The 24093-nt window shown below is 39.9% G+C and overlaps 3 protein-coding genes and 1 long non-coding RNA gene across 4 annotated transcripts; all 4 read right to left on the minus strand.

Moving 5' to 3' along the window:
- Positions 1-423: 423 nt before the first annotated feature.
- On the minus strand, positions 424-3225 carry LOC142892539 (glucose-6-phosphatase catalytic subunit 1-like). Its single transcript, XM_076032751.1, has 6 exons — positions 2963-3225; positions 2510-2731; positions 2326-2435; positions 2138-2243; positions 1941-2056; positions 424-1298 (listed from the first exon to the last, which is right to left on the minus strand). Exons 2-6 carry the CDS (start codon positions 2725-2727, stop codon positions 781-783), a joined length of 1068 nt encoding a protein of 355 aa, XP_075888866.1. The 5' UTR covers positions 2728-2731; positions 2963-3225; the 3' UTR covers positions 424-780.
- A 3120-nt stretch (positions 3226-6345) lies between these two features.
- LOC142892524 (sodium- and chloride-dependent betaine transporter-like) lies at positions 6346-9901 on the minus strand. The gene is made up of 9 exons (XM_076032737.1): positions 9792-9901; positions 9552-9684; positions 8970-9104; positions 8725-8828; positions 8131-8255; positions 7897-8009; positions 7311-7448; positions 6737-6839; positions 6346-6353 (listed from the first exon to the last, which is right to left on the minus strand). The coding sequence occupies exons 1-9, from the start codon at positions 9836-9838 to the stop codon at positions 6346-6348; spliced, it is 906 nt and encodes a 301-aa protein (XP_075888852.1). The 5' UTR covers positions 9839-9901.
- Positions 9902-12142: 2241 nt separating this feature from the next.
- On the minus strand, positions 12143-15209 carry LOC142892211 (uncharacterized). Its single transcript, XR_012927390.1, has 3 exons — positions 15024-15209; positions 13755-13925; positions 12143-13631 (listed from the first exon to the last, which is right to left on the minus strand). It is a non-coding gene; the product is annotated as an uncharacterized LOC142892211 (long non-coding RNA).
- Positions 15210-16329: 1120 nt separating this feature from the next.
- Positions 16330-23165, minus strand: LOC142892207 (sodium- and chloride-dependent GABA transporter 2-like). The gene is made up of 14 exons (XM_076032195.1): positions 22962-23165; positions 20817-20951; positions 19876-20013; positions 19707-19800; positions 19491-19623; positions 19215-19349; positions 18973-19076; positions 18601-18725; positions 18369-18481; positions 18059-18196; positions 17873-17975; positions 17542-17642; positions 17157-17327; positions 16330-16905 (listed from the first exon to the last, which is right to left on the minus strand). Exons 1-14 carry the CDS (start codon positions 23089-23091, stop codon positions 16804-16806), a joined length of 1722 nt encoding a protein of 573 aa, XP_075888310.1. The 5' UTR covers positions 23092-23165; the 3' UTR covers positions 16330-16803.
- Positions 23166-24093: the final 928 nt, after the last annotated feature.

Raw genomic sequence — 24093 nt, forward strand, 5'->3', positions numbered from 1 at the left:
CTAACGCTGGAGTTAGTTAATACACTTAAAAATGAAATGAGCTTCCGGGTTAACCGATCTAATTGTGTAAAGGCTCAATTTAAATGACCTTTAATACGTAAAGGGGGGGAAGAATGAGATCGTCACCTAAATACTAACTCGCTATAGTCTTCATCATACAGGCCCTGGTGCCTTATATGTCTATTTTATTCTACTTTTCAGTGTACACACACACACACACACACACACACACACACACACGCACGCACGCACGCACGCGCACACACGTATGTTGCTACCTGTTCATTACATTAACCGCAAGAGGGAGACAGAGAACAGCATTTGGATTGAAAAAGTATTTGGCTTGCATTAGCCAAAAGTAAAAAAAAAAAAAAAAAAAAGTCTGATTGATGGCCCCCAAGACTACGAATCTTGAATGTAATGTTATTTAGTTCATCAAAATATCCCTGGGCAAATTAGCCACTCTTGCCTCAAAAGCTATCCCTCCATCAAGTTTATGTGAGAAAAGACGAGCTCTTACTAGCTTTAACTGTTTATTTTTACAACATCAACGTGAACCATCCTTCCAAAAAATATACAAACTTGCAATGTATACACAATTATCATTTTGTAGTAAATATATATTTAGCAATGCTCCAAAAATACAATGTAAAATAACTGACACCTTAGATAACATGTGCATTTTTTTTCCTATAACTTATTAACAATATTTGAAACCAAGAACGGGTGTTTGCTTATCCAACTGCAGACATAATCTACACCAGCCCCATCGTAGAACCTTTAGTCTTTCAATCCCAGTGCTGCAGTGACACAGAAGGGTACGACAGCCACGGTAGCCAGTGGCACAGTGGCACTCTTGCAAAAGGACAGAACATAAAAAAGAATTCCACTGTAGACCGGTGGTCTGAGGGCAGAGTCAAAGAGCTGCAGCAGCACGAGGGTTGCGCACAAACAAGTCAGCCTGTAGCACCCCAAGGGTGCCTCAGCACCCCTGGCCGAAACCACCCTGTTGACGTGGGCGCGCAGAGGGCAGTGGAGGCCAAGACCGAGGCCGAGCAGGGTCCCAGTGTTTCTGAAGAGGCTGGCCAGAGGACTGGTGTCCACGCTGACCCACTCTGCTCGCTGGCACCAGCACAGGGCTTTCTCCACACTCCAGAGCAGGTCGATGCCTATCAGCTTAAGGAGCAGATACAATAGGAGAGCCAGGGAGAGCAGGAGCGCTGAGGTCAGCAGGTAGGAGTGCAGGTTGGCTGCGTAGATCTGCTTGGCCCTGCTCAAAGATTCGGCCACCAGGATACCTGAGGAGGGAAAGAAAATATTCTGTCACAGTAATATATGTAGTGACTTTTGAAAATTCATTTGCGTTCATGGTTGCAGCTTGCATTGCATTCAGAACCGAATTGCTCATCCTTCCTGCAAACTTTCAATGGGAGATATTCTTTTCGTAGAAAGAACTGGTGTCAGAGGACTGGGAGGAAAAATCTTCAATGAGGAACAAACGGATAAAGGAATAAAGGCTGATGAATTTGATGAATTTTCCAATAATTCTGCAATAATTACAAATAAAGCGAATGCAGAATTTTCTTTAATCAAAAAGATAAACAAACACATAAGTGGAAAAACCCAGTGTTGCCAAATGTGAAGAATTTGTCATGTAGACAATTAAGACTGTGTATGATCACCTGTAGCACAGTGAGATCTTAATTAATTTAGGTCCTGTGTCAAAACACATTGTTTGTAAAGAGGTATGTGACACAGTGTCATATAATAAGCATAGAACCAATGAGAAGCCCTGATTTGGCAGCCACACCCTAGATGAGTCTATTTGACAGACGATTTGCACTGTCCTGTTTCATATTCAAAAAGTGTTTTCTATGGGCTTTCCACCAGATGGGTATCTTAGTCAATTCCAACAGACTTACATTGCAAATTCAACATACCTATGATAACTCCTGAAATGACCTGGTGCGGGAAATGAGCAGCGACAAAAACTCTGGAGAGGCACACACAAATCTGCACACACCAAAACAGCGTCCACAGCGAGATACGCATACACCTGGAGGAGAGACATTTGGGAGGTCATTTCTCCAATCACTGGCTGGGCTTTTTCCAATAACAATCCTGACATTTGGCTTACCATTTCTTGACCTGATGCCCTTCTTCTTTTAGGACTGTAGTGAGGACAGCAGACATTAGGGTGTAGTAGACAGCCGCAGTCCCCATGGCATGACCCGATGGGCTTCCTGTCATGGGAGAAAGTGGAGCTTAATTCGAGAATTGACGAACTGGTGATTACTTCCGTCACTCCAAAAGATATGGACCTACCTGGGCCCGTCTCACAGGTCATGGGAAACTGCTCTATGATTGGCTGAGAGGAGTTCCTGTAGTAATCCGTCTCCTGGACCCACCAATAAGGTCGATCGCCAAACAGAAGCCTTCAAGACATGCATTGACCCAATGAAATCCAACCGGGAACCAGGGGCATCGTGACCTCAGTGCCACAACTCACCACTTCAGCATCAGGTTCAACCAGTCTCCCACCACCGCCACCCACACCAGCTTGATGGCCTCAACCTGCCGCACATGGAAGCATATGGGGAACAAAAGGAAGAAGGTGTTGTGCAGATCGGTCACGACGGAGACCGACAGGAAGTAGTCCTGGCAGTGGCTGAAGTGGGTCTGCAGGTAGTACGTGCTGCTGACACCGGAGCTGTGAAGCAAATCCATCGCGCTGCAGGAGACAAAGGCAGACAAAGGCTTTCACTCTTGTAGCAGGAAACACCTTTGTTTCACGTCTTTATCCTAAACACCTATCATGCATCAGGGTATCTGCAGACACATTTTTAAGCCAAAATTTAGGGTCTAAACCCAGCTCAAGTTTAAATCAGAGCAACAATTCCTTGATATATACAGTGCATGCAAGTAAAATTCAGGTATTAAAAAGAGGTGGCAACATACTTACAAGTTTGTTTTTTAAACAAAGTCCTGGTCAGTGCTCCGTTCTCTTGTCAGTGCAGTTGGCATGAGGTCTATAAACAGACAGTTTTATCAGGGCATTCACAGATAAAGTTCAAGAGGTCTCCTCATTGCCTGCAGGAAAACAGCCTCGGAGATGTTACGGAGTTATGTATATACTTAAAGCCTTTTAAAGCCATTTTATTTTAAGTCACGCCGAATTAGACTATTGACCTAAAAGAAAAAAAGGATGAGTGTGTCCCGTTGGCTGATGGCTGATGCTCTGCTGTGTGCCGAGCGGAGAGCCTCTTTTATACACGCTTGGACAGATCAGCTGATCCTCACGCTCGGACTTTGGACTGGAGGAGGAGGGAGGCACAGCGGGAAGGAGAGGTGCAGATCGAGGCAGGTGATGGGAATATTTTACCTCTGTGAGTGGCCTGTGACTCTTATTCCTAATTTTGATTTCTATTTAAATTATATGATTTTTGAGGGCGTGACGGCTTTTTTTTGAAAACCAGACAAGTTGAAACTGATGGAAATGTTCCACTGGTATACTATTTTAATATCTGATTAATCTGAGTTCACCAAGGTTATTACATTGGTGAACCAGTAGAGTCTGTAAAGAGTCAAGACCTGTCCTGAAAAACCAAGTTCCAGTGCAGTTTTACACATACAGTTTATTAATGTTGCAGCCTTGCAAAAACGTATTGTTTTGTCAACATCTCAAGTGCAACATCGCAGATCTGTGATAGTGTGATAAATTTATCAAATTATTTGATTTTACAGGTAGCTAAATTCTGATTGACAGAATGTAATGGCAAACCATTTCAAAACTGTGAAGACAAAAGAAATATGCACCTTTGCAAGGGAGCGTCGGTAGGGGGGAAGCTCTGACTGCTGTGCGGCGTGTCGGTGTCGCACTTACCAGCCACAAGTTTCCACTGTGACGCTGCATCAGGCCACGTCTGAGTTATCACCCGGCTGATGGGGGAACACAATGTATGCATGCATGCATGTTCACGTGTAAACACATCTGCCAGTGGGCAAACACATGCGCGGACACTCAGGGAGACATCCGTGAAGCATCCCCTCCGCACACCAGCTCCCGCTGCCAAATTAACTTTTCACTGTCTAAACAGGATGTTCCACTTGTTTTTAAAAGTTTTTTTTTTTTTTTTTTTTTCGTCTGACACTCTCCAAATACACCCTTCATGGTCCATCACAAAAATTACACAAATGCGTTTTAATCAGATGTTGAACACCAAGGAAATGAGGAAGTCATTTTTTTTTTTCTTATTTCGCTTGTTCAAATTTCATAGAGTTCAGTTGTTTATTTCATGGCTACAGAGAAATTACAGCACTAAAAACGTATTCCTCTTGTCTGTTTGTCTCCTCATCCAAACGTTTCCATGTCAGGTTGATATTCTATACAGCATCTAAAGTCCCCGTATGATTTCCTGTGATCATTGAAATACACTTGTATACATTAAAAAAAAACATCATCAACAACATCTGTCGTTTAACAAGTGAATAAATGTAAAATGGCAAGAATGGCAAAGTTATCAGATACACAATAGTCTGCAAAGAAAATAGGAAATGCAAACAATTAGTTTGAGCAATGCAAATCGTATCATACAGGAAATTTTAGTAGTACCAACTTTTTTCTGTTCAAACTGACCCACTTTCTCTCAGAATCATAGAGTGCAGCAACATGTGTTTTGATACACTAACCCCATTAGGTCCCGTCCCTCCATCGATACACACACATCACAGTATGTACTCTAGTTAATTGGTCATGGACCATATGGCTACCTACAGACTACCACTGGTTGACTAGACAGAAAGGAGGTCACACTCACATAGGATGACCAAGTCAACAAAATGCTATTATTATCAAAGGCATATAGAAAGTTTGCCAGGGAAGTCCGGTCAGTCGGTAATTATGGCTAAACTTATCTTGTGTGAGCGATGCGTCATATGGATGCTGTAAATCCATCGGCGCAACAATTAGCACTGGGTTGTCTAATGCTTGTCCATATGTTGTACTCTTTACAACCAGCAGGGGCTGACAATCAAGAGCTAACTCTCAAAATGACCCCAAACCGAAAACAGCTGAGTCATAACAGCACATGAAGGAAGCATTGTTTAATGTTTTGGACACTAGGCACATTTTTTGTGACCTTGCCAAAATTTCAGATGTCTTGATCCTCCAAAAGTATGATCCTTAAAAATGGGATTGTGGTTAGACCTAAAAATAAACACGCTTTCCACTGATACCAGATTCATAATCAAGAGACAACAGAGACATGATCGACCAAACACAAACTTTTAAACTTTAAGTGATGCGTTTTGATTGATTGAGCATTATTAAATAATTTGATATAATCATGCCCATTACTCAGTAAACGTGTCTTCAAATACATTTTGGGTAAAACACGATATTCCAAAACATATATCAGGGGAGAGATAAGCTACAACCTATTTTGTGTGTGATAAATACATCCCTCGAAGAGTATGATGATGTGAGGCAGTGAATTTAAATTTTATTAAGCTCTGGTTGATTCCCGAAAGGGTCAATAAGGTGCAGGATCAGCAGAAGGATGCCACAGGGCCGACAGACGCTGGGAAAAGAACGTTAGAACAAAGTAAGTTTTCACTTCGCATTTATTGTATTGTGAGTGCAACAAATAAGTTGGTCTATCTTTTAGCATGCTAAGACCGAAGAAAAATCACAATTTCTGTTGTAGTTGGGGGTATCTTGCGCACACCTGTCTGAAGGTGCCCTCAGTGAGACAGAGCCTGATGACAGCATAGATGGGCACTGGAACCACAGATGACAAGGCCATAGCCCATCCTAGCCTGTAAGCCCAGTCTGGGTAGACATACCCTCCACTGGATGTCAGAGTCTGGTTGTCCAGAAATGAGCAGATAAAGCAAACCTGGATAAAGACATAAAAAGTTTGTTTACTGGAGGGACAAACAAGGAGCTAAACTGGGGGTGTTATGAAGTTATAAACCTAACCTAAGACCCAATCAAGGTACATATATTTGACTTTGACTAAACTTTAGTTCATGTAACAAATCACGACAATCACAAAAAAAAAACAAAAAAACTTACTTCAGCAATTAAGCCGTCTAGTTCCAATTCCATCCCTCCACAACTGTTTTCTGAATTTCACTTATACTCCCTTTAACACTTGATAGTTTCTTACTACTCACAACGCAGATGATGGGGGTGAAGTAGCGCCAGCACAACCTATAAAGGAGCCATGGTCTCTGTCCTGTTTTATCTTCCACCTCATTACACATCTGATCAGCTCCTGCACCATGATGATAGTATGTAGAATCATTTAAGATGGACAGAAACACCTTTTTGTAGATGCAGAGTCAAAAATCTAAGCAAAGCAAGGACAAGGGGATCTGGCTACTGTCTCTTTGCCGTACTCTATGTTGCGTTACTTTCCATTGTTTGTCATTTTTTACGTGGCCATGCTCTTCAACAAACAGCTTCTAAACTTTCTTATTCAGTCATGACTTGTGGACGATCAGTTATTACATAGATCCCACTTGAATTTATTGACCTAAAGTGACGATTAATCCTGGGATAATCAAATACTGATTTTCTGTGCATGGATTTCTGTTAATTTGGGGTGAGTCAGTGTTGGCAAGACAATAAAGTGCCTGGACCATCACGTACAGAATAAATGTCTATTTGCCCATATTACATCAAATCTGACAAACTTCAGTGCAAAAGAGAAAATATTCTGAAGCCACCTACCAAAAGCCCAGCCAACAGCTACACACTGGACAATGCAGACAAACATCATGCATGTTCCACTGCAGCTATAGTAGTCAAGCAGCTGGAACTGGTAGACTCCTCCCTGAAAGACAAAGGACAGGCCTTAAAAAAAAAGTTCTCCCTCTGTAACGTTTGTTACACAGTGGCGGGTCGTGCATTTTAGCGTTGCCCTTTAGTGACGTCCTACTTAGTCCTACCAAAGTCAATACACCTCATAATACCATCAATATAGCACCAGAAGACACCACAAGTTGAGCATAAGAACTTCTAGCTGGCCTTGATGTCGCAGACTCAAGGTCTGATTGGCTATCTGAAGGCCTCAGGCAAATTTCATAGAACTTAACATGAACTAGATGAAATATGATTAGATAAAGACTACCATAATACACATAATAACACATTAAGAGAACAGACTTTGGAGAATATTTTTTACATATTCAAAATTATTTTCTATGTTTAGTATGCCTGGTATGTTTACAGATGTCTGGTATATATTTATAGTATCCGGCCCACCGCGGAGTGGACTGATAAGTAGCTAGACCGCCCTCAGTACCTCAGTGGTGAGGGTGATCTGTATGATGAAAATGAAGGAGCAGAAAAAGATGAGAAAGATTTCTCTGCGCCAAGGTCTTCGCATGTGTCGTGGGAACACGTCAGTCACACAGGATGTTATGGCTTCCAGACCTGCAAACTAAAGTACACAGGTAGAGTGAGCAGACACCGAAACAGTCTAAACAGTTAAATTGTATTTTCTGTAACTGTGATTCAGGATTTGAGTAAGATTGATATCTAACTAAAGTTGCAAAATCAACCCATTATCATTTGGAGATGTCAAGTGATCCCTCTGAAAAGTACTGTAAAATACAGTTTTGTGAAAAGAAACGAGGCAAATTATTTAAAATAATACCTAAAACGTTCTAAATGCATAAAGATGATCAAAGGTCCTAAATAAACTTTTCAAAACCAAAGCCTACCACGATTTATAGTTATAGCATATAGAATTGGAAGGAACAGTTCTGGAGGTTAGAAGGAAGTGGTTTCAGAGAAGTAGACCAGACACCAGGCTGAGGGTGTCTCTAACCTAGCCACTACCATCAGTGAGTGCTCTTTCTGACTTTATCAGGGAATGATATCCTTACCACTGTGTCCAGTCCCAGCAAGATGAGCATAAGGAAGAAGCAAACAGCCCACAGCTGAGGAAATGGCATCATGGCGATAGCCTGAGGAAAAGCTATAAAGGCCAAACCTGGACCTGGTGGACAAAAGAGATTTTCGCTTTTTCTACTTCTGTCTTCCATGATTATGGCATCAATATTACTTCAAGCTTTGTCCAAAATAATTATTAACTAAACCAAATTTTGACCCAACTGTACCTGATTCAACCACCATGTCCATTGGAACTCCTTGTTTGTAGGACATAAAACCCAGAGCTGAGAAGACTGCAAATCCAGCAACAAAGCTGGTGCAGCTGTTGAGAACACACAACCACAGGCTGTCTCTGCACACACACATGCATACAAAAAAATATAATGGCAGTTTAGTAAGTCAGGTTTTCATTTATACTGAAATTGTTTCTTTGACTGTGTAAATCTAGCACAAAAACAGGTTTTGCATTTTAGACTGCTCTACCAAAATCATTAAATTAAAGGAGCAGAAGACAGAAGATCAGCTTTGTCATTAATTAGAGTGTGTAATAAGGTTTGTATCAGTTTCTCCAAGCGCAAAACTTTAGTATATCAGGCCCAAAGAATCCTGTAAGAAAAAGAGTGAAATTTTGGGTGAAATATCTCTTCAATTTTGAGTTGACTGTCTTGACTTAGACCAACCAAATCAACCAAAGTAAAAAATACAATAGAGAACTGTTCAAAGTTAGAAAAGTGAGAAGATAAAATCAAACAAAACAGTGAAGACTGCCATGCCACCTGTCACCAATTAAGTTCTATTAGGTTGCTGATCCGGTGGCTTACTTGCAACAATTGTTCTCGACTTTGTTGTAGCTCCCAAAAGTAATAAAAGTTCCAGATGCAACTCCATACGAGAAGAGAACCTGAGCACAAGCCTCCATCCAAACCTGATTCAAAAACCAAGCGAAATGAGGCCAATGTCACACAGTGTTTTTATTACAGCCTTTTCTTTAGATTAGTTTGTATGATTATATCCAATATCAACAAGCTCAGTACAAGTGTAGATTAGGATGACTAATGCCTCTCACCTGGGAATCTGCCAGGCGAGAAAAATCAGGATAGAGGTAGTAGGCCACACCCTGCCAGGCCCCTGGCAACGTCAAGCCTCTGACCAGCAGGATGCTCAGCATTATGTAAGGGAAGACAGCAGTAAAATACACCACCTGGAATTTTAGAAGGTAAATCTTGAGTATTATGAATTAAGAGGGCTATTCAAGAGGCAGTCAGCTGTCCCACATTCCAATGACCCATAAATAATAAATAACTAAATAGCCGTTAACTCTACATATTCTTCCTACTTCCAACTTGCATGTTTCTGTATATATATAAACACGTTTGGCAAAGTTGAAGTGAAAGGGATGAAAGGTTGAGAAATGGTAAATTGATAAAATCAAGAAACAGGAAACAGGAAGCTAAAATAATAAAAAAATATATTCTGCAAAGAAAGAGTAACCCATCCATGGTAATATTGGCAATTATTATGGCAATCAATGAAGATATATTGTATCATGAAATCAGCACCCATTCTCCATCTGACAGATAATCAGCCTACATTGCCCACTACTGGCCTGGCAAGCTTACTACAGCATTTATCAACAACAATGACAGACCTTTCCTGTGGAGCGAACGCCTTTCCAGATGCAGAAGTAACAGGCCACCCAGCAGGCTAGCAGACACAGCAGCAGCTCCCACTTGACTGAACCCACCTCCTCTATGCCTGCAGACATTGACAAGACTCCTCTCCTGTGTGGAGACAGTTTAATGTTTTACTTTGCTCACTAGCATTTCCCTATGTATATATGATATACCGTGTGACAAAAGATCAATTGGATGTGGCAATATAATCTTACTCCCAGAACTCAGAGACTGAAGACTTGGTGAGGTTTCCAGATGTCATGTTCAGCGTCAGGTTTCTTCCGTATGCTGCTGTCAGGTTGGCAGAGGAAAGATCCACACATCTTTCTGTTGATTGAAAGACAAATCATCAGGCATTGTGTTCTCCCAGTCACATGTTCTATGTGTCATGTGTCCAAAAAGCAAGACTAATTTGATAAAGCCATTGAGTTAAAATCAATAAAAAACCTGTGTTCCAGGGATTGTCACAGGTGGCCCAGGGTAGAGGATCTCTGAAGCTGTAGATGAGGTACAAGATGGCCCAGGCGAGGATCATGGTGTATATTCTGGAATAAAGCTGGATTACGAGGGTAGAATAACCAGCACCTAGAAGGGAATGGATAATATAAGCTTATATAACTTTATATCTCTATATAACTCTCCAGCACTTGCACTCGGATTATTTGTTCATTGCCGACTTTCCAGCTATAGAAAACACCTCTGCTCTACTGCCACGGAATACATACAGACAATCTGACAATGGCGCATTCAATCTAATCTTTTTTTTTTAAATATTTTCAGAAATTACATTTTTACTTTTGACAGTCATTCCTGTTATCCATGTTGCTTTTGGGTCCAACAACAACACAGCTGAATCATTTGGTTGTGGATGTGGAGGTCAAAGTCTTGTCACAGTTACTACTCTGTCAGCAAACTATCATAAATATAAAAATATTGACCCAAATATTCTGACATGTGTTAACTGCATGATATGTTGGGTAAAACACAAGGAGATCACCTTGGGCCAGTGGGCAGAGTTTGTTCCAGCATGTGATGGGTCCTTCCTGAGTGTATTGACCAGTCACAGTCTCCAGTAGGAAGAGAGGCAGGCCACATAGAATAGCAAAAAAACAGTACGGCAGCAAGAAAACACCTACACACACAAACAAAAAGAAGAAACATCTAAATCATATTGCCTGGAATGAGAACTTAACTGAACTAAAAAAATGATAAAAGACACACATGATTTAATATACTTAACACGCAAGTTCTGAAATAAAGTTGCCCCCTCTCTACTTAGATATTGTAATGGAAAAGTATTCTTGTGTTATTCTTTATCTTGGTTTATATTGTATGATCACTAGTAGCACGTGTAAGCTGTTAGAATCCTAGGCTAACATATACGCATCGTATTTCACTTTGTTTTCTGGCCTGCCACTGATGTGCTCATCCTCTCCTTGTACAGGATATGAGCTGTGAAATCGGTCAACTATCGTATAGTCGTTGGTTTGTTTCTCTCTGTTCTCCTCCCTGTTCTTCCCTTATCTTATCCCCTCCCAGTCCAGTGTATAAGAGACCTTCTTCCTCCTTCCCTCCTCGCACTCGCACTCCCATTTACTGTGTTTTGTGCCTCGGAGCTCCGATCCCTTTTTTTATTGTTTGTTCATTAAATTACTTATTATCCCAGCATTCCTGCATCGGCATCTTCGCTCTTTTCCACAACAATATCACGAAGGGCCAGATCCACAAAGAATGGACCACAGCCATGCATTGCGCCGTTCTTTGTGACGATATAGTGCTCATTATCAGTGACAATTTAGCAGTGTATCCACAAAGGATTTTGCAGACAGTACACAATACTTAATTGACATTTAACAGGACACAATAGCCCCTGCTCCACTGGCCAAAAAATGTTGTGATGTCCCGTTACTAATCGGCATCTGGTGGCAGTGGAGCAGGCTCACCGAGCCGCGCTGTTCCGCGACACAATGGGTCAACAACATCTATTTATTTCGAACATGTAAGAAAGGAAAGAGAAATAAAAAGGATACAAAACCAAAACACACAAAAGAAAATGAAAATAAAAAATATAAATAAAATAGCAAGGTAAGAATAAATAAGCAAACACCAATGAAAAATACAAGAGAATAATATTGTTCATGTTCGAAAAGGGATAGGAAGAAGTATAAACTTACATATACCTACCCCAAAACTCAAATAAAAATACTATATATATACTATACTATACTAAATTAAGTTTATATAACAGCAAATAGATAACAGAAAACAACTCTAGCAGGTCTCAATACCTATACATACATATACATGTATAGTAATACTCATAATAATAATAATAATAATAATAATAATAATAATAATAATAATAGTGACAGTATAATAATAATAATAATAATAATAATAATAATAATAATAATAATAATAATAATAATAATAATAGTAGTAGTTAATCAGTTTACAATATTATTGTATCTACAGAATATTATCTACACAACTGTAATCCATCAAAACATGCCAATGTAAAGACAACTTTGGGCCTCTTACTATCTTTAATGACTGATTAACTTCTTTAACAAAAAAATAAGTTGTTTTCATCATTCATCCACTCTGGTGAATGCAATCAAGAAATTAAAGGCATGTGATATGTAGCAATCCTCCAAGTGATTGATGTGGAAGGTCTAGTTATGTTAAATACTCACCTCCTCCATTCTTGTAGCACAGGTAGGGGAATCTCCATACGTTGCCCAAGCCCACAATATTACCTGCAGAAGCCAGGATATATTCCCTTTTCTTCCTCCACTGTTCCCTCTTTTCCACTTTTCTCTTCATCTCATTGTTCCCCTACTGTCCCTCTCTGTTATGAACTAGCAGTACACCATTTATCACTCAGAAAAAGCTGGAGTCAGACAAGCATCTAGCTAGTTTAGCCTGTAGATATTAGTTTTGGCTTTCAATTTTTCATTATATTTGCTCTGCGGTTGCCAAGAGTCTTTTTCCTTGTAGGAACAGAAACTAACTGTCTGAATGCTTATTACAAGCTTGGGAGATGCCAACAAGGTGTCAGATGCTGATGGCACAAGAGTGCAAAAGTGCATACATACAACAAATAAACTAGAGCCAGTGCAACTCATAGGGCCGTATCTGGCAAGAAGCAGTGCCAAGCGCACCTAATGAATAATTGCTATTTTAAGACCAATGCAGTTGTCATTTGCCCGGCTAGCGCCAACTTGTTGCAAAGGCACTTGCACCCATCAGTGTGCCCATGGGTGTCTCAGTCGGGAGCATGGCATTGGTCCGAGAAACTGTGCATTGGTTCGACCTCCCCTAACCCTAACCGTAACCCTAATTAAGACGTTAATGAATGTCTCAGTAAAACATTTAAACACATCAGGTTATACACAAAGGCTATTTTTTGTTGTCACCAAAAGATCTTACCGCAATTAAAAAAAAATGGCCACCAGCATTGAATTCAGCCAATCAGTTGATTCTATTGTGAATTTTGGTAATAGATAGACGTAAGTCCTTCCAAAGTATTTGCATTTGTCCTGGATTTCTGTTTTTTGTCTTGTGTTTATTTTCAGTTTCAGTAATGCAAACACTCTCAGGATGGTGAGCTTGTTTCCATAGTAGGAATCCTCAGTCAATCTCAATCTTCATTTTACATGAATATCTTATCCAGTATCTTGTGGCAAACCATCCCTTCTAGGGCAGCCACACTTTATCAGGTAGAGTACAATGAAATTCTCTCTGCAACAGAAATTTCAGAACTTTTGTTTTTTAAACCTTTGGTTACTTCTGTAATCTCCTCCAAAGTAAAATGGTATGTATGATCACTTGCATGTTACTAAAGACGGGTGGGACAAACATGATATAAAACATGAAGTATAACAGTAATAGGAGAGTTGTTACCTGCGTTATATGCAACATACACATTTCATACTAGGTCCTACAATGTTGTTAAATGGTTTGACAAAAGTTTACAATTCTGGTGGCTCTCCTAGAGGGTCAGTGGTGTGATCCGCAACATCAGGAGCAGGATACCACAGGGCCTGGAGACGCTGCACACAATTAGGAAAATTATATATCTATTTACACACATTCATACTTGTACCTTGTGGAATACTTGCACATTTGTACTGCAGACTTCATACATGCTTGGCAGGGTGTTGTTTTGCCCTTACTTGTCTGAAGGGGCCCTTAGTGACAATAAGCCTGATGACAGCATGGATGGGCACTGGAACCACAGATGACAAGGCCATAGCCCATCCTAACCTATAAGCCCAGTCTGGGTAGACATTGCCTCCACTGGATGTCAGAGTCTGGTTGTTCAGAAATGAGCAGATGAAACAAACCTGGACAAAGACATAAAAAGTTTGCTTACCAGAGGTACAAACAATGAAGCTGAACTGGTGGGACATAACATTTGACATTTGACATTATCAAAAACAATATTACTAATACTTTAAACAGGTGTGCATCAGTGCAAAACAGCACACAACACACTTCAGATGTCCAAAAACATGGTGAAGCACTAACATGAACAGTTTCCCTGATGCCTAAGTAATGAGGCTGACGTGAACAAACATCTCAGGGGCAGGAGTACTGTATGTGTTAGCTTATTCCTGGCACAGATAAGGCAAACTGCTGATGCTTTGGAACCGTCAAACATCGGCCCAATACAAACAGTGCATTTGATGCATAAGAAAATGATCTGGCGGAGACACATGCCCTGAAAGCGCACTTTCATATTCTTGGCATACTTAGGCTTAACAGGCACCCAGTCAGGGACATTGAGTTCATTTGGCTTTGTAAATATAGAAACTTGAGAGTAGATATTGAATTTTCTTAACTGGTGTTGACAGATCTTTGGAAAGATTGATACTTTTTTCATATAAAACTGTACATAAAATGGAATACAACCCATGAAATCAAACAAAAAAAGAAATGTGTAGTGTTTTTGGTATTAAAGCTGAGGCTAAAGTGTTGAGTGATCTGAGACTGAACTTCTCTCTTGGTTACTTGAATATATTTGGCTTTTCAGAAGAGTTACTACAATGACATGGACAGAGTGACTGTAAAGTAGTAGGGTGACTTCAGAGACGTGCTTATTTGTTTAAGCTTTAATAGAAATCTGCCTTCATTCAAATCAAAGTGTTTTTACAATTTTACATTACGAGGAGAATATTATCATATGTGACTTCATGTGTTCATTTGTTTAAGCTTTAACAGTAATCTGCCTTCATTCAGATCAAAGTGTTTGGAGAATATTATCAAACCTATCTGTGAGACTAATAGCTCATGTAGTCTTTGGCTCTTCAATCACTGACCAATATCCACATTCCCACTTTTATAAGTCCTGTTGACTGCTGTCATACAATTAGACCTCAAAAGCAAGTGATGTGGAGAGATCCCCGAACTGATTCACAAAGAAAAGTCATGTGTGTACTCACCTCCACCATTCTTGTAGCACAAGTAGGGGAATCTCCACACATTGCCATAGCCCACCACACTGCCTGCAGCAGCCAGGATATATTCCCTTTTCTTCCTCCACTGTTCCCTCTTTTTCACGTCGCTTTTCATGTCAGTGCCCTGCTTTCTGTCTCTTCCTGTTGAGAACTAAGCAGGGACACACAGAGACGACTGGAGGTGTAGTCAAATAAGACAAGGAACTGTGTATGCCCAGCTTTATACCGAATTATGCACTCCCCCTCCCCCCTCCACACACACACACACACACACACACACAAACAAACAAGAAAAAACCCCTTTAAAAAAAAAAAGAAACTAACGAAGTTTTACAAGTCTTCACCATCACATGTGTTTTAGTTTGGGGAAGCCTGTGTGCAACACACTGAGGCTGAGCAAGTCGGCACAAGTATAGCCACTCACGTCCCCTATTGACTACCCTCATTGCCCCAAATTGTTTCTGTTGAAACAAGCAGAGCAGTGTTGCCAACTTGGCGACTTTCTCGCTAAACTTCTTGCGACTTCTAGGACAGCCAATAGCGACTTTGCTTACTGAGGAGTTGGCAACACTGTTGTAGATTATCGATGACGTTCATTATGTCTTCGTTACTGATAGACGTCGTTATTTGTTTTTTCAAGAAGAGTTTTTTTTTAATGACCATCTCGAAAAGAAAAAAAAAACCTTGTCTTGAAAAAACAAATAACGACGTCTACTGATGTAGTTTGCTCAAAGAACATGAACAAAGTAAAACAAAGGAAACAATTGGAAAGTTGTTATTTTTACGTTTTTATTATTACCAAACCATGATTTTACTGGTCCGGCCCGCTTGGGAATAGATTTTCCTCTATGTGGCCCGTGAACCAAAATTCGTTTGCCACCTCTGGTTTAACCAAAAAATGGCTTAGAATGACTTCTCTCTTGACTTCTGCCTCGACTGCGGCGTTACATTTAAAAGTAACGTTCAAAGTTTCCCCAGAATAAAGACGAGACTTGAAGCGTAAATTACAGTGTTTACCAAAAACTTGTAACCAAATACAGTAAATTAACATTACCAGTGTAAACAGTGGTGGTTAATGTACTCAGATCATTTACTTAAGTAAACAGCATCACTGACAGTCCTGCATTCAAAATCCTACCTTTGAGAAATAGGCTACTGGGAAGTTTTAATACCGGTTTTGGCCACCAATATTTTTTTTCATGAGACTCAAAAGCCACACAGCTTGAGGACCATTGGCTCAATCTTTTACATAAAGAGTTAAGTGTTAGGTCACTGGAAATAAATAGATAAAGTTCATTTTAATGTAAATAGTAAAAGCACAAAAACATTACTCACACGCACAAGCATGAAATTGTACTCAGGCACAATATTTTAGACAGCTTACAGGGACAGATGGAGGCAGAGGAGATTGAGGACAGTGAGAAGGCAGGAAGTAGCAATGAGATGAGTTAGAAAGGAGGCTACACTTAAAGATGTATTGGCATCATAATATTGATATTAAATCAAATAGCAATTTTAGGTATTGATGGGATGCACACCTATGACCTCTTGTTTTTTCTTGGAGCTGCAACTACCCAAATGTTCACAATCCTCTCTCCAAAAAATTTTAAAGCTTTTTAAAATGTTTTACAGTGTAATTATTTATGACTTCTTTCTATACAAACCAGTTCTGGACGTGCTAGGTTTCCAATATATGTCCCCTTCCTCCTGCCCCCAATGTGAAACTCCTTTCGACACCCTTACATACAGAGCTCTAGCACGTTGTTTAATTGGCATTGACAAAAGTTTCCAGTTCTGGTTGCTCTCCAAGAGGGTTGAAGGTTTGATTCACAAGATCAGGAGCAGGATACCACAGGACCAGGAGACGCTGCACACACCAGGGAAAAGACAATTGGTGGACAATGACAAACCAAGTGGCCGAGCAACTGCAAAACCAAGATTCTTCTAACAAAAGTTCTATCAACAATCTGCATTGCATTCTACATCAATACACATTGTACAAAAATGCACTGACGTAATATGTATATATGTAAAATGGTGTCCATGGACTATATGTACATGTTTGATTATTATAATTATTAAAAAGACGTACAAGGCAGGGTGTATTTTTGGCCTTACCTGCCTGAAGGTGCCCTCTGTGAGAAAGAGCCTGATGACAGCATAGATGGGTACTGGAACCACAGATGACAAGGCCACAGTCCATCCTAGCCTGTAGGCCCAGTCTGGGTAGACATACCCTCCACTGGATGTCAGAGTCTGGTTGTTCAGAAATGAGCAGATGAAACAAACCTGGACAAAGACATAAAAAGTTTGCTTACCGGAGGTACAAACAATGAAGCTGAACTGGTGGGACATAACATTTGACTTTGGCCCAGTTTTAGTTAATGCAACAAATCACAACCTAATAAACCAAAGAAAAATCTTTACACATAAATTCCATCCCTCCACAACTATTTTCTCACTAGTACTTCATGTGAGGCTTTGACGGTTTCTTACTACTCACTATGCAGATGAGAGGGGTGAAGTAGCGCCAGCACAGCCTAAAAAGGGGCCATGGTCTCTGTCCTGTTTTATCTTCCACTGCATTGCACATCCGATCAGCTCCTGCATCATAATGATAGTTGAGTTGTGGAGATGCAGTACAGTTTTCTAGACTTTTTAAACCATGATTGTTCATGCATTTTGTACTAAACGGGCGTGTTGTTGGATCATTTTCATCTTAAAAGTATGACAACTCATGTTTATTTTGTTGTAGAATCTGGGGCAGAATGATTGTACACAAACATATCTGGGAAATTTTAATGTAAACAAAGTGTGGTGCTTCAACCACCTACCAAAAGCCCAGCCAACAGCCACACACTGGATAATGCAGACAAACATGATGCATGTTCCACTGCAGCTATAGTAGTCAAGCAGCTGGAACTGGTAGACTCCTCCCTGAAAGACACAGGAAAGGCACAAATAAATCTTGTCCTTTGTAACGTATGATAAGTAATAACTAAGTAGACAGACCTTAGTACCTCACTGACGAGGGTGATCTGGATGATGAAAACAAAAGAGCAGAAAAAGATGAGAAAGATTTCTCTGCGCCAAGGTTTTCGCATCTGCTCTGGGAACAGGTCAGTCACACAGGATGTTATGGTTTCCAGACCTGCAAACTAAAACACACAGGTTGGGTGAGAAGACACCAAAAGAGATAAAGAACCTGATGACGTCCTCAAACATCATTGTAGGACGTATTTTTTAACGTAAGATTATGGGAAGTTAACATGTACACAACGCATATTTGTCACATCATAAGGGAACGATATCCTGAACTGTGTGTCTTACCACTGAGTCCAGTCCTAGCAAGATGATCATCAGGAAGAAGCAAACAGCCCACAGCTGAGGAAATGGCATCATGGCGACAGCCTGAGGAAAAGCAATGAAGGCCAAACCTGGACCTGGTGGACAGAGATTTAAATATGAAAAAGTAAAACATTTAACTTTTTTACTTTAAAATGTACTTTTTTTCATCAAAATTCTCTTTTTTAACAAAACCTTGGTATGGCCAAAATTGTACCTGATTCAGCCACCATGTCCATTGGAATTCCCTGTTTGTAGGACATAAAGCCCAGAGAGGAGAAGACTGCAAATCCGGCAACAAAGCTGGTGCAGCTGTTGAGAACACACAACCACAGACTGTCCCTGCACACACACACACACACACACACACACACACACACACACACACAGTGTTATGTTATGATGCTCTATTTGCTCCGATTTTTCTACTTCCATCTGTGTTTTACTCGCACAACCAGTATGGATATGCCATGTTTTTCGTATTACCTTATTGGGCTTTAACAATAATAATAATATTAATAATAATTAAAATGATGACATTTTAAAATGTTTTGTTGTCACCAAATCCTAAATAAATCATTTGATTCACCTGCAACAATTGTTCCTGACTTTATTGTAGCTTCCAAAAGTAATAAAGGTTCCACACCCAACTCCATATGAGAAGAGAACCTGAGCACAAGCTTCCATCCAGACCTGATCAGGAATTTAAAAATGACATGTAATATTAGTCATAAGTCAAGCATGTCAAGATGTGTATATGATTAAAAAAAAAAAAAAAAAAACGCTTATTACTAACCAACTCAAAAGTGTAGTTTAGGATTACTCTCTCACCTGGGAATCTGCCAGGCGAGAAAAATCAGGATAGAGGTAGTAGACCACACCCTGCCAGGCCCCTGGCAAAATCAAGCCCCTGACCAGTAGGATGGCCAACATCACATAAGGGAAGATCGCCGTAAAATACACCACCTGTTTTTATGACTCAAGGAAAACAAGAATTAGCTCGACGCTGGGGATGCAAAGTTGCTTTTCACAAAGTTATTACAAAATTGACCATGAGGCACCAAGGATTGATCAGAATCTTCAGCTATCGCATGTATTGTGACAGACCTTTCCTGTGGAGCGGACACCTTTCCAGATGCAGAAGTAACAGGCCACCCAGGTGGCCAGCAGACACAGCAGCAGCTCCCACTTGACTGAACCCACCTCCTCTATGCCTGCAGACATTGACAAGACTCCTCTCCTGTGTGGAGACGGCGGGTATGTATTACTTTCTCCACCACCCTTTCCTTACATATAGATCATGAGCTGGCGACATAATCTTACTCCCAAAACTCAGAGACTGAAGACTTGGTGAGGTTTCCAGACGTCAAGTTTCCTACTGCTGCCAGGTTGACAGCAGAGAGGTCCATACATCTGTCTGTTGATTAAAAGACAAATCATTGGAATTTATATCACACATGCATGCACAAACCCAGTAGTGTCATCTAATGACCTGTGTTCCAGGGATTGTCACATGTGGCCCAGGGTAGAGGATCTCTGAAACTGTAGATGAGGTATAAGATGGCCCAGGCCAGGATAATAGCATACAGTCTGGAATAAAGCTGGATGATTAGGATAGAATAGCCAGCACCTGGAAGGAAAGAGCAAATCATTTTTTTGTTGGTTTCTTTTTTGGCTTGACAAAAGACATTGACTTGTAGTGTGTGTTAAGACTGTGATCTTGCTCTGTCCAGTCTCAACTGATCAAACATTGAGGGTGTTGTGATTAAAGGGGTGCTTCACTGTCATTTCATTTTATTTATTCTATTATAATGTAGTATAGTCCAACTAAAACTGATAAGGAAAACATAACCTTGGATCTTCTTTCAGATGATCATCTTTAGACATACCAAGTCCTGTGACAAAACTCTATTTCTATTGTTATCATTGTGGATTTAGAATTTTAAAATTTAGATGTACTGTGTGGGGGTGACATAATATTGTAGTGGTTGCAGGTTGTGGGTTAGATTCTGAGAAGGGTTCATTACATTGAGGATACGTATACACTGTTGCCAAAGTTGTAGCGGTACGTAATTGTGCATGGCTCCCTCTGGTGGTATTACTGACATTTGAAGAAGAAGAAGAAGAAGAAGAAGAAGAAGGAGAAGAAGAAGAAGAAGAAACCAAGAAACCACAAAATATATTGCTATTTATTTCCTGCCACTCTGCTACCATTCTGGCCAAGCTAGCATGAGACAATGGTAGCCTGTGTTTCTCCTCAAACAGCTATCTGCTACATTATTGGCACTTGTTATTAAGCGTTATTAACATTACTTATGCCACATTGCAGAAAGAGATATGACTGTTCTGAAATCATCAGCTTTCTGGACACCAAACTTAGGAGACTGTATTTGTACAACTGAAATCGTTGGATGCAAGTAATAAAGGGATCACCTTGGGCCAGTGGGCAGAGCTTGGTCCAACAGTTGATGGGACCTTCCTGAGTGTATTGACCAATTACAGTCTCCATCAGGAAGAGTGGCAGGCCACACGTTATGGCAAAGAAACAGTAGGGCAACAGGAAAACACCTGCACACACAAGAAAAAAAAAGAGTTTTGTATGAACAGTGAATAGTTTCAAGGAGATACTATTTGATTTAATTTGACTTAATCCGCATCTTTCTTTTCCCAGTCAACCATTAAACTTTTGATTTAACTTCGATCAACATACAGTATAATAGCATGATGAGCATCTGCACTCACATATTTTTCTTTCATTAAAAGTTGGTGAAATCTCAACATACTTATGATTCACTTGTCATGGTTTTTGTTTTTCTTTGCAGTTTGTTCAAATCCCCATGATCCAAATTCCAGATGGACCCAGGCATTATAATGTTTAGTCTTTGGTCCTTATCTGCTGAAAGACAAAGTTTCTGTCTTCCAAACATAAAACCTTGAACCTGTGTTGTAAAGTTTTTTAAGCAATTTATCTTTCTGAGGTCAGTGTAAACTATAAGTCCAGTCATTTAGCCATAAGACATTCCTTCCATTTATGGAGTGACTTCTGCCTACTACTGAGGATAGACGAAAGTTGTCTCAGGGCCTGAAAGTATTCCTTACAAAATCTAAAATATTGAGCAATTATGAAATCACATCAAGCCACAGGTTCACACATGTGAACAAGCTGGACATGCTAACCTTGGCTAAAATTACGCTGTATATAACCTTAAATCTGGAGGGTCCCCTTCTGTTACCAGTATTTTAGTTACCATGCTCTGTTTTAAAGGAATGACTATCAGTGAAAGGTGGAAACTGCCTGTGACACAAAATTATGGTATAATGACTGTGTTAAATTTTGCTAATTGAAAGCCAGTTAAACCTAGCCCAGGAGACAACCCCATATGATATCTGTTGACACTCATTATTAACCATGTAAATTCATGTCTGTCTATTTGTGTATGTTTAATACTATTCATAATAATGCTTATAATATATGATTATATTAATATATTTATTAATGAGCCACACAAACTCCCAAGATTCTGTCCAAAGAAAGTCATGGAAGACACAGACTGCCAAGGCCAACTTTGTATATATGGCTTGGTGGTCTTTAAAAAGCAACGTGGCCATACACCTCGGTGAAGACTCTATTGAACAAAGACCCTCATCGAGACAGTCTCTACCAGGGTGAAGACCCCTTTGCTGGGGCAAAGACATTTTGGTCCCTATTTTAGCCTAAGCATTTTAGCAGAATTCTAACGAACACAGCTCTGGGGCAAGAGGAATATGTGCTGCTTATGCTTTAGGAAAGCCAAAACAACGCCCTTAGACAGGCAATGTTTTTGAAGCATAAAAAATAGCCGACATGGCAGAGGCACATAACCTGAATGGGCACTTTCATATTCTTAGCACACTTAGGCATAACAGGCACCCAGTCACGGACATTGAGTTGATTTGGCTTTGTAAATATAGAACCTTGAGAGGAGAAATTAAATAAAAAATTAAAACATTTCAAGACATTTTCTTTTGTGTTTTTGGTATTAAAGATGAGATTAAAGTGCTGAGTGATCTGAGACAGGACTTCTCTCTTGTAGTAACTCTTGGCTTTTCAGAAGAGTTACTACAATGACATGGACAGAGTGACTGTAAAGTAGGAGGGTGACTTCAGAGACATGCTCATTTGTTTAAGCTTTAATAGTAATCACCAGACCCAAAATAGTCACCTGCCGACGAACACAACACACCCTCGACATAAACAAAAAACGAAAAACAACAAAATATATTGGTAACAATAACAACGACAATATTAATAATAATAATAATAATAATAATAATAATAATAATAATAATAATAATAATTGGGCTCAGTTCCGACTAATAAACATTTTCACATTTTCAATAATAAGCAAAAATGCACAACGTTAGGCACTCGGCATACGAATAACGGCTGCAACACTCTTTAATGAGTGACACATATGCACAATCCTTCTGTTATTAGTCCAACTCTGCTGACGGCTGTAATGTGATTAGTTCTCAAAAGCAAGCATAGAGATCCCCGAACTGATTCAAATGAAAAGTACAGTAATGTTAAATACTCACCTCCTCCATTCTTGTAGCACAAGTAGGGGAATCTCCACACATTGCCATAGCCCACCACAGTGCCTGCAGCAGCCAGGATATATTCCCTTTTCTTCCTCCACTGTTCCCTCTTTTTCACATCGCTCTTCATGTCAGTGTCCTGCTTTCTGTCTCTTCCTGTTGAGAACTAAGCAGGGACACACAGAGACGACTGGAGGTGCAGTCAGACAAGACAAGGAACGACCTATGGCAGGTTTTATAAACATACACAAATGTGCGTGCACGCACACATACACACACTGTGCCATTACCATAGACCCCACACAATTAAAAAAAACTAGATAGATAGATAGATATATAGATAGATACTGATTTTTCTGGAGGTTTCACCAGTGGCCGTCAGTGTCTCTAACTTAGTGGCATCACAACTGAAAGAAGACATTTCATGTCATGAATCTGTGGAATACGGCGAGTGGGGCAACATAAAAACTCAAGATGGTACAAGGTGATTAACAATAATTTTATTAGGTCCAATGAGAAACAAACTATTGTCTTCAGAAAGCAAACTGAAAGGAAGTCTCAAATATCTATGAGTATTGCCACACTTGGTCACACTTTCATTCCTCATTGCTGCGATTAGCTAATTTTGAATAAATTGAAGAACTAACCATTATTATGTATATTTTAAACAAGTTGATGTACGCACTAATAGTCTTTTACATCGTAATTATTTTATTTGTAATATTTTTAATTTTTATGCTATTTTAACAATGTGGGCGCTAGACTTAGTGCTGACATGATTAGCTAAAGTCTACTTTAGCAAACGTTCACAAGCAGAAGTAACGCCAGCCACCTACCAAATAAAAGCAAATGTTAGCCTATGGCAGAACATGTCGTACTTGCTCTAAATCAGCCTTTATTATAAGCAATCACTACACTTGCTGACAGTCTGACCAGGATTTAAGTGGGTCTTTCTGACCTCACATTGCATGATGCAACAGTGTTACCTATTCGGGTCACTTCAGACATATTTAATGACACAGTCTGACTCCAATGTTTGTTTCTAGCATGTCTAGAACCATCAAGAACATTACTGGACCATGATCCAGTACAACAAAATGTTCTATACTGCAGTTTAAAACAATGTTTACAT

This window comes from Nelusetta ayraudi, unplaced genomic scaffold, assembly GCF_046127955.1.
Source record: "Nelusetta ayraudi isolate G7.1 ecotype Tasmania unplaced genomic scaffold, CSIRO-AGI_Nayr_v1 ptg000034l, whole genome shotgun sequence".
NCBI lineage: Eukaryota > Metazoa > Chordata > Actinopteri > Tetraodontiformes > Monacanthidae > Nelusetta > Nelusetta ayraudi.

Excerpts from the sequence above, each read along its gene's own strand:
- LOC142892539 (XM_076032751.1), bottom strand. The coding sequence starts at position 2,727 with ATGGATTTGCTTCACAGCTCCGGTGTCAGCAGCACGTACTACCTGCAG. Across the intron at positions 2,244-2,325 it reads GACCTGTGAGACGGGCCCAG|GAAGCCCATCGGGTCATGCC; the intron begins GTAGGTCCATAT and ends CTCCCATGACAG. Across the intron at positions 1,299-1,940 it reads CATTTCAGGAGTTATCATAG|GTATCCTGGTGGCCGAATCT; the intron begins GTATGTTGAATT and ends TTCCCTCCTCAG.
- LOC142892207 (XM_076032195.1), bottom strand. The coding sequence starts at position 23,091 with ATGAAGAGCGATGTGAAAAAGAGGGAACAGTGGAGGAAGAAAAGGGAA. Across the intron at positions 20,014-20,816 it reads GCTCTGCCCACTGGCCCAAG|GTGCTGGCTATTCTATCCTA; the intron begins GTGATCCCTTTA and ends CTTTCCTTCCAG. Across the intron at positions 19,801-19,875 it reads TGACAATCCCTGGAACACAG|ACAGATGTATGGACCTCTCT; the intron begins GTCATTAGATGA and ends TTTAATCAACAG.
- LOC142892524 (XM_076032737.1), bottom strand. The coding sequence starts at position 9,838 with ATGACATCTGGAAACCTCACCAAGTCTTCAGTCTCTGAGTTCTGGGA. Across the intron at positions 9,685-9,791 it reads TCAGTCTCTGAGTTCTGGGA|GAGAGGAGTCTTGTCAATGT; the intron begins GTAAGATTATAT and ends GTCTCCACACAG. Across the intron at positions 8,829-8,969 it reads CTCGCCTGGCAGATTCCCAG|GTTTGGATGGAGGCTTGTGC; the intron begins GTGAGAGGCATT and ends TTTTTGAATCAG.